The sequence below is a fragment of the Echinops telfairi genome, unplaced genomic scaffold (assembly GCF_000313985.2).
Source record: "Echinops telfairi isolate 266 unplaced genomic scaffold, ASM31398v2 ScPeMD7_6;HRSCAF=24_1, whole genome shotgun sequence".
NCBI lineage: Eukaryota > Metazoa > Chordata > Mammalia > Afrosoricida > Tenrecidae > Echinops > Echinops telfairi.
The window spans coordinates 19095539-19109538 of NW_022103903.1; the positions used below are offsets into that span (position 1 = coordinate 19095539).

Here is a 14000-nt window from a genome sequence, read left to right on the forward strand (position 1 = left end):
AACCCCCTCTTACCTGGTTCTCACTCAGACGACTGAAACCCCCTCTTACCTGGTTCTCACTCAGACGACTGAAACCCCCTCTTACCTGGTTCTCAGACGACTGAAACCCCCTCTTACCTGGTTCTCAGACAACTGAAACCCCCTCTTACCTGGTTCTCACTCAGACGACTGAAACCCCCTCTTACCTGGTTCCCACTCAGACGACTGAAACCCCCTCTTACCTGGTTCTCACTCAGACTATCAGGGTTGGTTCCCCATCATGCTGGGATGCAGCTTTTGCGCACACATGGTGAAAAGCAGGTTGGATGCTAAAGTTGCATGCAGCATGTCTGACCCAACCACAGCACACTACAGATGGATTTGGGTCCCCGCTGACACTAAATGCTTCCTATTTTCCTCTGCTCAAAGAGGAGCCCCCCCCTCCCCCGCCCGGGAGAGCTCAGAATAGCCCATCTTGGTTAGTCTTCGTGCCCTGGAAGGAAACAGCCAACCCCACCTGGTGTTGAGAGCTCCGTGCCATCCCCCACGTGGTAAGGCGGGAGTCTGTTCATAACGAAATCCTTCTTCATGTCTGAGGGCAGCAGTTCTTGGGTGCTCTCCAGCCGGTCTGCAAGCATCCGCAGGAAGCCACTTAATCTCCTTCGGATCGCTGTGCTTTCCACCTGCTGGACACAGAGAAAGGAGCGCTGGCATCCACCCCGGCAGAACTGTGCTGAGCGCCGCACCCAGGGCCGACACCGCAGACTCTGGGGATGGGGAGCAGGCTGGGACCCTCCCTCTCCTGTGACCACCACTCATCCTACGTTGCCTATTTGTGAGAAGAAGAAAAAAATTAAAATGATAGATTTTCCCGCATTTTGCCTGGACAGAGGGAACCCTGTAAATGCAGGGCAGCCTCAGAATGTCTTTGGAAAAGTTGAGTCCCTCTCTTTGGGGACCGTTTCAGGCAGCGAGCAGCTCTGCTCCCCTCAGACTAATGCACTCCTCAAAACCGGGCAAACTGCCCCTGCTGACTTCCGAAAACAAGGAGGAAACCAAAGCACCGGGGTCGCTGTGGAACGCTTCTCTTATTAGTAACCTGCGGACAGGTGTGGCTACTCCAGTCCGAGGGCATGGCCGTAGTTCTTTATGCACGCATCACTTCAGCCAGTAGTCTAACTGCCTGGCACAATTCCCTGCCCTCGAGTGGATGCTGACTCATAGCGACCCTATAGCATAGAGTAGAAATGCCCGCTGTGTGTGTCAATCTTTATGAGAGTCAAAGCTTCATCTTTCTCCTGTGTAGTCGCTGGTGATTTTGAACTGCTGACCTTGCCGTTAGCAGCCCAACTCATAACCCCTATGCCACCAGGACCCCTTCTACTGCCTGCTACAGCCATGTGAAATACTGAGATTGACATTTCCACAACACCCCCATTCTCAGGATGACCGTGTAACAGAGCACTACACGCTCTGTACCCCATACACCCCAGCGGTCAGCACAGGAAGAGACAGGCTTGGTTTATCTGAGGAGGAAGGCAGGCTAAGGTTTTGGCTCACCTGCAGGCACCTGCCCTCCTTTCTCCCCCACCTGTCTATACTCCTTACCAGGAGCAGCTGCCGGGGTAAGCCAGCCCGTAATGCCACGTCTTCCTTTGCAATATCAAACACAAGCCCAGGAATGGTATCCAAAAGACAGTCTCCCCAGCAACTAGAAGAGGCAACAAGAAAAGCACAATTAACCATGAACACATGCAAAATACACCTAAAGTCTTAAACTCTAAAGCCAAACGCTACAGATTGGGTTTCAATGTACCTGCCTATTACGGACTGAATGGTATCTACTCCAAACGTGTGGGACGCCTAACCCACAAGCTGCCGCTCAGGAGAAAGACATGCCAGTCTGCCCCCGTAAAGATCCCAACTCCAAACACACTGCCAGCATGCGATGTGGACTCAGAGCGACCCTGCAGAGCAGGGTAGAGCTGCCCCTGTGAGTTTCTGAGGCTGTCACTACGGGAGTAGAAAGCCTCCTCTTTCCCCCACCGAGCAGGTGGTGGTTTCAAACCGATGACCTTGCAATTAGCAGTCCAATATGGAACTCACCTCCGACACGGGAGGAGCAGTCCTCCTTTGTCCTAGAGGGTGGCTATGAGTTGGAATGCCCTGGGGGCAGTGGGTTTGGGTTTGATTAGGTCTGTGGATTAAGGTGACCAGACGTCCCGATTTTTAACAATTTTTCCCACATCCCTTGGCGTTTTAAAAAGTCCCAACTTTTGGAAAGAATGCACGACAAGCACGACAAGTATACGGTTTTCGGCTGCCAGGTGGCTATTTCGCCAGGACATGAGTTTTATCAATGGTGTCCCGCTTTCCCAATGTTAAAATCTGGTCACCCATTTGGGAATCGGGCTTTCTGTGCCAAGTGAGGGCCCCAGGAACCAAGGGAGGCCTTGGGCTAAGGAATCAATCAACAAGGCAGAACCCCGCATTTGGACTTTCAGACTCCAGAATCACTGGTGAGAAAACGAATTGCTGCTCCTTAAGGGCACCCGTTGGAGTATCCGTGCTGGAGCGGCGCAGGCACACTAAGACACCGCTGCTCCGGTGCGTGTGGAGCAGAATGTGCCATTACTCAGTGTAGAAACCTCAGGCCTCATGAACCAGTTTCCCTCCCTTCACTCCGCTGCCTGACGCTCACTACGAAAAAATCTGGGCTTGATCTGTGACATCCCTTCAGGTGCCAGAGAATGAATCACACATTGTCATCACACTGAAAGTACAAGGGATCCAATTTTTGTTGTAGTTTGCTTACAACAATGCAAATATCTGTGACAAGAACTTCACTGGAGATTTTAATAAGCATTACAGAATCCAAAAGAAATAAATTTGGGACACCAGCCCTCTCCCCTATCCCTGGACTGTGAACTTACCTACAGTTAAACATGGCATTGTATTATAATTTATCCTGATTTTTTTTAAAAGGCACATTTCTCAATAAAACGCTCACCAAGAACAATTTCAGAGCAATTGACCCTGCAGCTTGCTAAGCTCTAAAGATGGTTTCGCTGTGATGGAAAGTAGAAGCCAGGGGCCAAAAATAACATGTCGGAATAAGCCTCGGTTGCATTCTCGGGGGCATTTAGAATCGGCTCGTTCCTCTGTATGGGCCACTGCAAGAACCTGCCTCTGTAGGGTTGCTCCCTTTAAGCCTTTCTTAGCTGCTTACAATGCTCCTTTCTGTCAGCAGTGGGTTTCAAACCGCCAGCTATGCCCCAAATGGAAGTCACAGCGGGCCTTTTGCTGCTTCGCACTCACAGTAGGCAACACTAACGTGTTTATGCTTCCCTGCTGGAAAAACGGCAAAGGAGGGCAAAAGCTACATGAGAGAGCCGGTCCCCAAGCCATCCACCACCTGTGGCATCATCGCTTTTCATCTGGGTGTGACTTCGGCGCAGCCCTTGGGGCAGGACAAGTCACCTGCCTCCTCTCAGGGCGATGGGTGGAGGGCATGCGCTACAGCGCCAGGAGGAACTCAAGAGGGGTTGGCAGTGCTCCGTGCTCGTCAGAGTCCGATTCGATCGCGGGTTGTTCACAGGCTGAGGAGGAACAGGTCTTTGGGGGTCATGTGGGTGCCACGGTTAGATCAACCTGCTGCTCTCCGACACTAGAGGCTCCGAAGAGCCGCTCGTCGTGCTGCCGAAGCTGAAGGAGCACCAGACGCAGCGTCCAGCGAGCGTTACAGCCTCTCCACCGGAACTCCCACCTCGACCCACAAAGGAGCGGGGTTAGGGCAACGGCGAGTCAGGCAGTGACCAGCAGACGCAACGCTGGTGGGTTCGCTGAGACGGGGGGCAGAGAAGTAACTGATGGAGCCTTGCGAGGAGCCAATGTCGTGAAGAAAACCTAGTCGTAGAACAACCAGTTGGTGGCAAAATGAAGACAGGGCTACGTGGGAGCAGCTGAGTCAACACTAACTCTGGAACATCAGAAGGACAGCAGAATGGAGGTTCCCAGGACACCTCAGTGGCTGCAGACGATTGCAAATGAACTCTGGTTCCAGCCTCTCTGCAGCCGGGTCTTTCTATAGTTCGTATGACTCAGGCTCTCCGTGGGCCCTGCCCTGGGGCAGCCTGGCTGAGTTTCTGTTCCCCATTGGCACACTGACAAGAACATTTCTTATAATGAAAGTCTAGCAGAGAAGTAGGCCAGACTTTACCGTGGTTCTCCCAGTAAGCACAGGTTCGTTCAACACTGGGACACCGGAGGAGAAAGCAGAGGGATGCCCCCCGACTTGTTTTGCAACTGAAGGCTTGAAGGTAGGAGGGGACTTGCTGTCCCTTGGGCCTGGAAGTTCCTCTCCTCCTCTGGCCTCTGACCCACCCTGCTTACTCATCTTTCAAGACTCACTCAGCTCCGAAGGCAAGACATTTCTGAAGATCCTCTGATGCCTCACTGACTTAAATGCCTTCCTAAGTCCCAAGTGTCTCCTCTGTGAATCTACCATAGGATGAACCGTGGTATTTGGCAACTGTTTACACGCCTGTCTCTTCTCCAGCCATCATTTCCAAATAGAAGTTCTTTCGTGGCCTCTTCAATACCGTGCTTGCTTTTTTGCACAGAGCCGGGTACCTGCTTGCTGGGTCAATTCATTAACGGCAGGGGTTTTCCCTGCAGCTTGGAAAGAACTCAGATGCCACGGCCTCCCTGTCCCTGACACGTGAGGAGGCACTCTGCTAAAAAGGAACGTGCTTTCGCTGGAACTGTGTGGGGACATGCGATTGTCATTCCCGTGATTCCAGACTGCCTGGCCGACTTTGCCTTCGTGGGCCGTGATCACGGGAAACCTTACATCCGACGAAGAGCCAGTTCTAGCATCAGCGAAACCAGGGTGAACCTGCAGCTGCAATTCCCCATGCTCTCAGTAGTACAACGAGGGCCAGTCTCAGACGTGAGACTCCAGGGGAGCCTGAAGCCAGAGCTCTGGATGAATGGGGACAGACAGTGGCCAATCACTCACATCTCTCTGCAAGGGGCCGCCGTGGGCCACAGCTGAGAGCTGTCCCAGGGACCAAGGGTAGGAGTGCTTACCTGTTCTGGAAGGTGCTGATGGTCACGTGAGTAGAGTGGGCCAGTCCTGGAGGGGTCTCTGCTTGATGGATGGTCCCTCTGGGAAAGTAGAGCAAGTCACCGGGCTGAAAGAGGCGAACAAGGAGGGGAGGAGTGTTAATAAGGAATGTGCCCTCTTAGTCCTGTTTGTTTTACAGAGATAAATATAGGCTTGGATTTTAGTTCTCCATGACAAAAGCCACACCGAGTGATTCACGAGGAGCCCTGGTTACGCATTTGGTCAGCAGTTCGAAACCACCAGCTGGTCCACAGGAGGAACACAGGGCTTTCTACGGCCAAAAAGCATGACAGTCACAGGGGCAGTGCTACCCTGTCCTCTAGGGACTCTGTGAGCCAGCGTCTGGAGTTCGAGAGTGAATCACAGCTGGTGTGCATGCTGGGCTCCTGCGGGCTGGACAGTGACGAGCCTGTTACCGTAAGGTGAGAGACTCACTTCTTCATTCACAAGCTCAGGTCAGATACACATGAAACGCGGCTCTTCGATTCAGGGGTCAAGGAAGCCCTAGAGCAAGAGCTCAAGAAATCGGTTTAACTTTTTCTTAAGATATTTTGTAAACCAAATGGCAATACATAAATCTCTATGAGAGGGCTTCAAAAAGTTCATGGAAGCACGGAATGGAAAGAAAACGGAATTTTCCTATGAACTTTTTGAAGCCCTGTTGCATGTCCCTAAGAGCGAGATAGGCTGCTTCTTTAGCCTGCTAACACCAAACTGTGACGAAACGTCAGCCTTTGGGGACAGACAGGCTTGCTCTACTGGTACTGGTGGCTCCCCTTCCCCGAGTGTCTGCACTGGCGCACAAGCGAGGCCTTCGACGCAGCTTCACTCAGCACCCCCAGCACCCCTCAAGGTTCCGGGGGTAGAACACGGAGCACAACAAACACCAGGCCTCAAGTAGAACATTTGAGTTGGGAAAGACAATAGTCCCAGAAAGGGAAGAAAGAAAAAGATACAACCAAGAAACGAAACAATCAGTCTACCGGCAGTGAATGCGCTGCAAACAAAGCGGAGGACAGACGGGGAAGTGGGGGAGAGGTGTGTGCTTGGTGTGTGATTTTTATCCAGTACAGCCAAGGAAACCTTATTCTGATCAGGTATCTTTACCAGCACTGCCGTAACAAAGGACATCAAACCGAAGTCAAATCTCAGAAACGTATACTGCTTTACAGTTCAGGAAGCTCAAAGTCTGAAATCAAGTCAGCCAGGGCCATGCTGTCTGAAGGCTCCGGAGCAGTGGTTCTCGCCTTCCTCATGCCGAGACCCTTGAACAGAGTTCCTCATGGGGTGGTGACCCCCAACCGTAAAATTATTTTCATTGCTACTTCGTCAATGTCAACTGTTATGAGTCGTCATGTATATATCTGATATGCAGGATGTATTTTCATTGTTACCAAGTGAACATAATTAAAGCATAGTGATTCATCACAAAAACAATATTTAATTATATATTGTGAAATATTTATTTCTAGCGACAAATAAATGACCTTTTGTCTTGAAGCATGGCGTAGCATGGGTAACAGTCTGGTCTGTGGATGTATCTGCGTGTGGGTGGACCTGCCTGGAGACGGACAGAGGAGCGGTGTCTCGGTTCCTAAGGCCTTTGGACATGTGTTTTCCGATGGTCTTAAGCAACTCCTGTGAAAGGGTCATTCGAGCCCCACAGGCTGAGAACCGCTGCTCTAGAGGCTGATTGTCTTTCGCCTCATCCTAGGTGCTGGTTGTGGTTGTTAGCTGCTGTTGAGTCAGCTCCAGCTCACAGCAGGCCTGGGGGCACCAGAGCGAAACCCGCCAGGCTCACGACTTCTGCTGGAGTCCATTTTGCAGCCACTCCGTCAACCCACCTTCTGGAGGGGCTTCCTCTTTCTCACGGACCCTCGACCTTTCCAAGCATATGCCTTTATCCAGGGACTGGTTCCTCCTGATACTTTTGTCTAACGGCGTGGTCTCATAACTGTCACCCAAAGGTTGGGTAAACTCATCCACTGCCATCAAGTTGGTTTTGACTCTTAGCAACTCTATATAGGGTTTCTGAGACGATAAATCTTCACAGGAGCAGACAGCCTCGTCCTCCCCCAGAGCAGCTGGTGGGTTTGAACCACCAACCCTCCCATTATCAGCCCATTACTCAGCCCACAGCACCAGCCAGACGACATAAAGATTGGATGGGAATATGTTAATAAGATGCATGGCACCCTTGTGGGGAGGGATCATGTAAATAACGTGTATGGAACCTACCCTAACGAGGAGATTGGTCACTCTGCAAGGCTTAAAAGGAACCATCCAGAGACAGAAAGGGAGTTCTCACAACCAAGAAAGAAGAGCCAAGGATGGAGTGTGTCGTTTGTGTCCAAGAAGCCTCATCCAGGAGACACACAGAGTTGTGAACACCTTGCTGCGATAGTGAGAGAGGGCAAGAAGCAGTAGTAGGGAAACAGGCAGCAGAACCAGGAGACCCACAAGAAACTGCCCGTGGGCTTCCTTTCCCACGAAGGGAGAAAACAAAGCCCCTTTGGGCATTTCATACTTTCTAAGACTTGGCATAGTTGCAAACAGTCAGGGATTTTATATTTCTTCCATCTTGCATCGAAGTTGTCATTAGTGTCTAATTCTTCCTCAGTGCTTCTTAGTTTTAAAATCTCTGCCTGCTATCAACAACAGGAAACTATGTTGCATTGTTTTTTATAATCTTGAACCACACTCTGGAAACTATGGCCAGTGGGTCAAATCCTGTTTTTGTAAATCAAGATTATTGGAACAGTAGGAATGGCCTGAGGATGGCATCTGACCTCCTCGGCCTTCACAAGCAGGGAGGATCCCAGCTGATTCCGATGAGGCCAAGGACAGACATGCCTCCAAACTTCTGACCAATTCTGATGCCAGCCTGTCTCTCCCATAGCACACTCTACTTCTCTGTTGGATTCTTCAATGATTTAGTGATTAAAGCTTAATCCATTCAGTGGCCACACAGCACTCACAGCACTCCTAACTCTATGAACACTCCTAATTCTAGGGTTTATTAGGAAGTAAGAGCTTACTGTGCTGCTGGATGCTATGTCACTGGTGTGTCAAGTGCCAGTGCAGTCACCCAAAGTGAACAGGTTTCAGCGATGCTGCCACACTAAGAACCGACAAAGAAGAAGGACTAGGCTCCCCACCTTGGAGGAGGAAGCCTTGAAAACCTTATGCAGAACTGGGAGGCATCGTCAGCAAGGAGAGCCTGAACAAAGGAAGCAGAACACTGTGGGAGACCCTGCTGGCAGAGGGGCCCCAGTCCCAGGGCACTCCGAATGTGACGGAGGAGGAGCTGGTTTTGCAGGGGAGTCAGTAACGGTGATGGGAACTGTGTAAAGCCGTGAGTGGAGCCTTTGGGGTCTTCATTTGCTGACTGGGCAGGAATCAAGGTAAAGAGAAACTGCTGCAAAAACCTTCTGATGAATGGAACTTGGAATGTGTGAAGTATGAATTTAGGAAAATTGGAAGTGGTAAAAAAGGAAATGGAACTCATGAAAATCGATATCCTAGGCCGTAGTAAGCTGAATTGGACTGGTACTGGCCATTTTGAATCAGAAAATCAAATGATTTTCCATGCTGGGAATACTGTAAGAGGAATGGTGAGGCGCTCCTCATCAGAAAGGATCTTACGAAATCCATCATGAAGTACACTGCTATCTGTGATCAGACTATATCTCTCCACCTTCAAGGAAACCCAATCAACATAGCTATTATACTATTATTCAAATTTATGCAGAAACCACAAAAGGTAGGGATGAAGAACTCCATCAATTTCAGTCAGAAATTGATCAAACATGCAATCAAGATGCATTGATAGTTATTGGAGACTGGACTGTAAACGTTGGAAACAAAGAGGAAGGAAGAGTAGTTGGAAATATGGGCTTGGTGACAGAAAGAAGCTGGAGATCACACGATAGCATTTTGAAAAACCATTTGTTCATAGCAAATACCTTTTTTTCAACAACACAAAAGGTGCCTATATACATGGACTTCTCCAGATAGATACACAGAAATCAAATTGATTACATCTGTGGGAAGACACAATGGAGAAGCTCAGTATCAGCAGCTAAAACCAGACCAGGGGCTAACTGTGGAACAGACCATCAATTGCTCATATGTAAGCTCAAGATAAAGCTGAAGAAAATTAAAACACCCATAAGAGTCAATATACGACCTTGAGTCTACCCCCACCTGAATTTCGAGAATATCTCAAGGACAGATTTGAAACGTGAAACACTAAAGACAGGTGATCTGCTGAGCTGGAGGAGGACATGACCATCATTCATGAAGAAACCAAAAGGTCATTAAAAAGATATGAAAGAAAGAAAATATGAGTGGATGTCCGAAGAGACTCTAAAACTTGCTCTAAACTGTAGAGTAGCTAAAGCAAATGGAAGTAAGGATGAAGTCAAGAGCTGCCTAGAAAATTTCAAAGGGTAATTCAAGAAAACAAAGCCAAATACTATATCAAAATGTGCAGAGACCTAAAATAAAAAAAAAAAAACAAGAAGGAAGAACATGTTCATCATATCTGGAAAGGAACAAATTCAAGAAAACTTTAAGGCCTTGCATTGCAATTTTGAAAGATTCCATAAGCAAATACTGAAAGATGCACTAAACTCCAAGAGAAGAGGGAAAGAATACACAGAGTCACTGTACCAAAAAGAACGAGTGGACCACCACTTCAGGAGGTAGCACATGAGCGAGAACCAATGGTGCTGAACGAAGAAGTTCAAACTGCACTGAATGCAGTAGCCAAAAACAAGGCTCTAAGAACTGACCCATTGAAATCTTTCAGCTCACTCTACAAGTACCAACCACCAAATCACCTTTAGAAACTGGGCAACTGGAACGAAAGACCCTTTGCATCAAGACTCTTAGATATGCTCCCACTGGGATGCTTATGTTTTGCAGACACAAAACCTGACCCCTGAACTTGACTTAGGAAAAAGAGAAATACACAAAACAGTAGTTGCCTCTGGTCCCTGAGGAAATAGCGTGAAAGCAGCCCCTACCTTCCTCTGGGGGAAGAAGAATCCAATTCCACATCTGCCTAAGGATGATTCCTATGAAGAGAGGCCAGGCATGCCTCTGCCCTCTGACCCTGTATCTCTTGTGGCACTCTACTCCCCTGCGTGGTTTGGTAATCTATTGCAGTGGTCACAAAGAACTCAAAGACAATACTCAAGGTCATGGGGCTTATGAGGGAAGCTAATGGTTAAAAGTTAGGATCAGAAATATTAAGGATACAGTTCTTTTGTCTGTGGCATTTCTTCTCAGTTGTACCCATCCCCAGCCACCCAGTTTCTCGGCCTCTTTCCTGCTCAGGCAAGTATTTAAAAAGCCCCTTTAGCACTGATATATGCCAGAGAGCACCCCACTCTGCATGCCAACCTCCTGCTCAACGGCACTTGGCTTCCCTCATTCCAGGGGCCTGCCGCTGTCTCATGCTGTTGGTGTTGCCACTGCCACCGCTTTTCCACAGAGGCCTGTTTCTCTCTCCTCGCTTCTGAAACGTCTCACTTTATAGCCAGCAGAAGGGCAAAACTGGCCAGTCCCCTCATGTTAGTCCCGCACACCCTATTTGCATATTCCCACCCCGTCATTTGGTGGCGTTACAAAGACTATGGAGAGAAGAGCCGTACCCAGTCATTCAACTGTACCAACCACCCACGGCCATGGAGCCCATTCCAGCGGAAAGCTGCCCCTAGACAGGGTTTCTGAGGCTCTAAGTCTTTACAGGAGATAGTCCATCTTCTTCCTGAGGAGACAATGGTAGGTTTGACTGCGGCCGAACTCATTTCTTGCAGATGTAATCCACGTGGGAACCAGGTTTTGCTTTGCCATGCTTATGAGGCCCTATCAGTGCCGAGTATATTTTAAATTCATCACTTTTGAGTACACAGAGCATGCACGGACAGGAGGCACAGATGGGAAAAGATAAGATGTCCTGCCATAGGAAGTTTGGCCAAGAAACCCAGGAACAGACCTGGAAGAGGCAGGACCTTCCCCCAAAGCCAGCCATTGACTCAGTGACCTAGACTTAAGACTTTCAGTTTCCTAAACTGTGAGGAAAATAAACCTTTGTTCATGAAAGCCCCCCCTTGTGACATTTCTTTCACAGCAGCACTACATAATTAAGAGGTATTCTATGATGAGGGCAACAAATGGACAAATATGCTTGACAAAACGGATGTATGTATGGATTGTGATAAGAGTTGTAGGAGCCCCCAATAAAATGATTTTATAAAAAAATGAAGCAAAGGTTGGGAGTGGGTACATGGAAGTGTATTATTATAAAGACAATACATCATATGTGAAATGATGTTTTAATATACGTATGATAAAGGTAAAAAAAAGAGAGAGATGTGTACCTTCAACGTGAACTCGTGCGTTGGCTTCCCAATCCTGTCCTCGGCCTCCACGCTGTACCCTCGGGCCAGGGGCACCGTGGGGCGGTAGAGGCGCCAGTGCTTCTCGCCCTCCAGCTGCAGGATGAACACCTACAGGGCCAGAGACCAGGGGATCAGAGAGAAGCCGACAGCTCAGGTGACAAAGCACTGCTATCTAGCTCTCCAAGGGCCTAGGCAAAGTACACATTCCAGATTAGAAACAAAAATAAAGGATCGTATCTCCATTTCTCTCCACGTTTAAAGGAAAGTTACAAGAATTGGGGTGTATTCATAAACCCTAATGCTGAACGGGTGTTCATTCTTTCCTTTTTGGGGGGCCCTTTACACCCCGCTATCTCAATCCTGCAGTTCTTCTATCAGACAGCGGGAACGCCCACAATCCCCGGTGGAAAAGTCAAGCTTCAGCCAGTACCAAATGTCTAAAATCCCAAATACTGAAAGGGCGTGTGCAGATTAAAATAAACTACAGTTTCTTTAGTCATCATCCTGTAAAAGATGTTTTGATGCTTTATACATGTATTTTTTTAATTGTGTTTAGAAACCATACTGATACTAACTTACCCTCAAAGGAAAAAGGAAGGGCTAGCAAGAAGGACTTTTGATTCTGTATTCATTCACATTTTCTGTTAGTACAAAAATAAAATTATGAAAAAGAAATATCTATGACAAGAAGTCCCTTTTTTGGGGGGAAACTAGAGCTGAGGTGAAATCATGTCACCCGTTCAAGCTGTCCCAAAGGTTTTCGCAAATGGGAATATCTACATAGTAAATGTATTCCCATGTGTACACAGAGATGGGCTTCGATAACAAAACGACAAGATGAAAGCAGCTGGGACGATTCTCTGTGACTTCACCTTACACTTGAATGTAAAGAAAAAGCCAGAGACATGTCCTTTGGTCACTCCAGTAATTACTTGATTCACAGGCATGTGTGGCTCTTTGTATGACTAAAGTTGGAAACAATCTCTCCCTGTAAAAGGAAGAGGAAACCAGCTTGGTGGGATTGACCTTGGCCCAGCATTTAGGTGAGGGCAAGATCACAAGAGCCCACACAGAAAATGTGGGCAGTGGCCTGCCAACGAGCCTCAGAGAATCATGGGAGCTGAGCCCTGGCACCTGGCATTCACCTTTCCTTCGCTGTGCAATTTTTTTCTCTTACCTCGACATCATCATAATGGGGGGGTAGGCCCTGAGATCCCGCAGGCGTGATGTACACATTTGAGCCAACCAAGGAGCCAAAGTAACATTCTAGTTTCTCCTGGATCTTCCAAAGCTCATCCTTTAAAAAAAAGGGGGGGGGGCATATGCATATTATGTTATATTATTATATTCTGGATACTGAGACCAAGCCAGTGACAAGCCAACACCTCTGTCCTCAAGAAACTGACAGTCTAGTGCCAACCCAGAGAAAATACGTGAGCAGGGAACTGATAAGTTTGACAGAGCAAGCAGGAGTGACTGGAGGATTTTACACAGGAGATTGACATGGTCCCATTCACACTTTTAGAGGCTTACCCAGGCTATTGTGTGGGAAATGGACTTCAGAAAAGAAGAACGCCAGCAAGAGAGATGACCGAGACCCCTTGACCCTGCTGAGAATGCTAGGGTGGTGGGGATGAGGAAGTCGCCCGGCATTACGGGCGCGCGGACTGGACCTGCTGACGGACTCAATGGAAAGAGGCCAGGGAAGCAGTGAAAATACAGAGAGTTCTAGGTTTGGGCTTGGGCAGTTAGTCAGCCACTGGTGCTATTGGCTAACATAGGAAAGACTTACAAAAGAACAAGTTGTCAGGAGGAGAAAAAGAGTGCTCTCCCTCAGACGTGTTAAAGGGACATTGAGCTGCTGAGATCCCCAAGGAGAGATGTTCTGAGGGTCCCGTTGACTTTCTAAGTCTGAAGGTCTGGCAAGAAGGAAGGGCTAGAGATTAAAATTGGGGGTAATGAAAGATTGAAAGATTGAAAGATTGAAAGATTGAAAGCAACGGGGACAGAAATGATGCCTTAGAAAGGGTAGAGGAAGAAAAGGAGAAACGGGAAAGGTGATGTTCTATCGTCCAGCCATCGGTCAGTCAGTTCTTCAGCGCACAAGTCAAGCAGAGGCCTGGCGATCAGCCGCATACGCCTGCGAGAGAGCGGGGGCTTTCATTCCCCAAGACAGATGAGAAGGAGGGCAGTAACAATTATTAGCACGCCCTCTGTGCCAGGCAGTGTCTCCATGCTGCGGAACCTACCAATTACATACCCATCGCAGCAACCCGTCTCAAAGGTGGGCACTATCATTACCTCTGCTTTAAAAATGAGGAAGCCAGGCACAAAACCACAGTGCTAGTAAATGAGGAAGCCGGGATTCAAATGCAGACAGGCTGGCTCCAGAGTCCATTCCCTTAAGCACTCCTCCGCAGTTGCCTCTAAGAAGCTACCCTCAAGAAAAGACCAGTCAGCTACAACGTGTCCTCACGAGCTGC

The 14000-nt window shown here is 48.5% G+C and overlaps 1 protein-coding gene across 1 annotated transcript in view; it reads right to left on the reverse strand.

The window, feature by feature from the left end:
• RIOX2 (ribosomal oxygenase 2) overlaps positions 1 to 14000 on the reverse strand; it is a 25085-nt gene that overhangs the window by 7390 nt on the left and 3695 nt on the right. Inside the window, exons 2-6 of the mRNA XM_004706444.3 lie at positions 12695 to 12814; positions 11497 to 11625; positions 5071 to 5174; positions 1588 to 1690; positions 497 to 665 (exon numbers count right to left, since the gene is read on the reverse strand). Of these exons, the coding sequence (XP_004706501.1) occupies positions 497 to 665; positions 1588 to 1690; positions 5071 to 5174; positions 11497 to 11625; positions 12695 to 12814 (625 nt within the window). The remainder of the gene's footprint in view (positions 1 to 496; positions 666 to 1587; positions 1691 to 5070; positions 5175 to 11496; positions 11626 to 12694; positions 12815 to 14000) is intronic.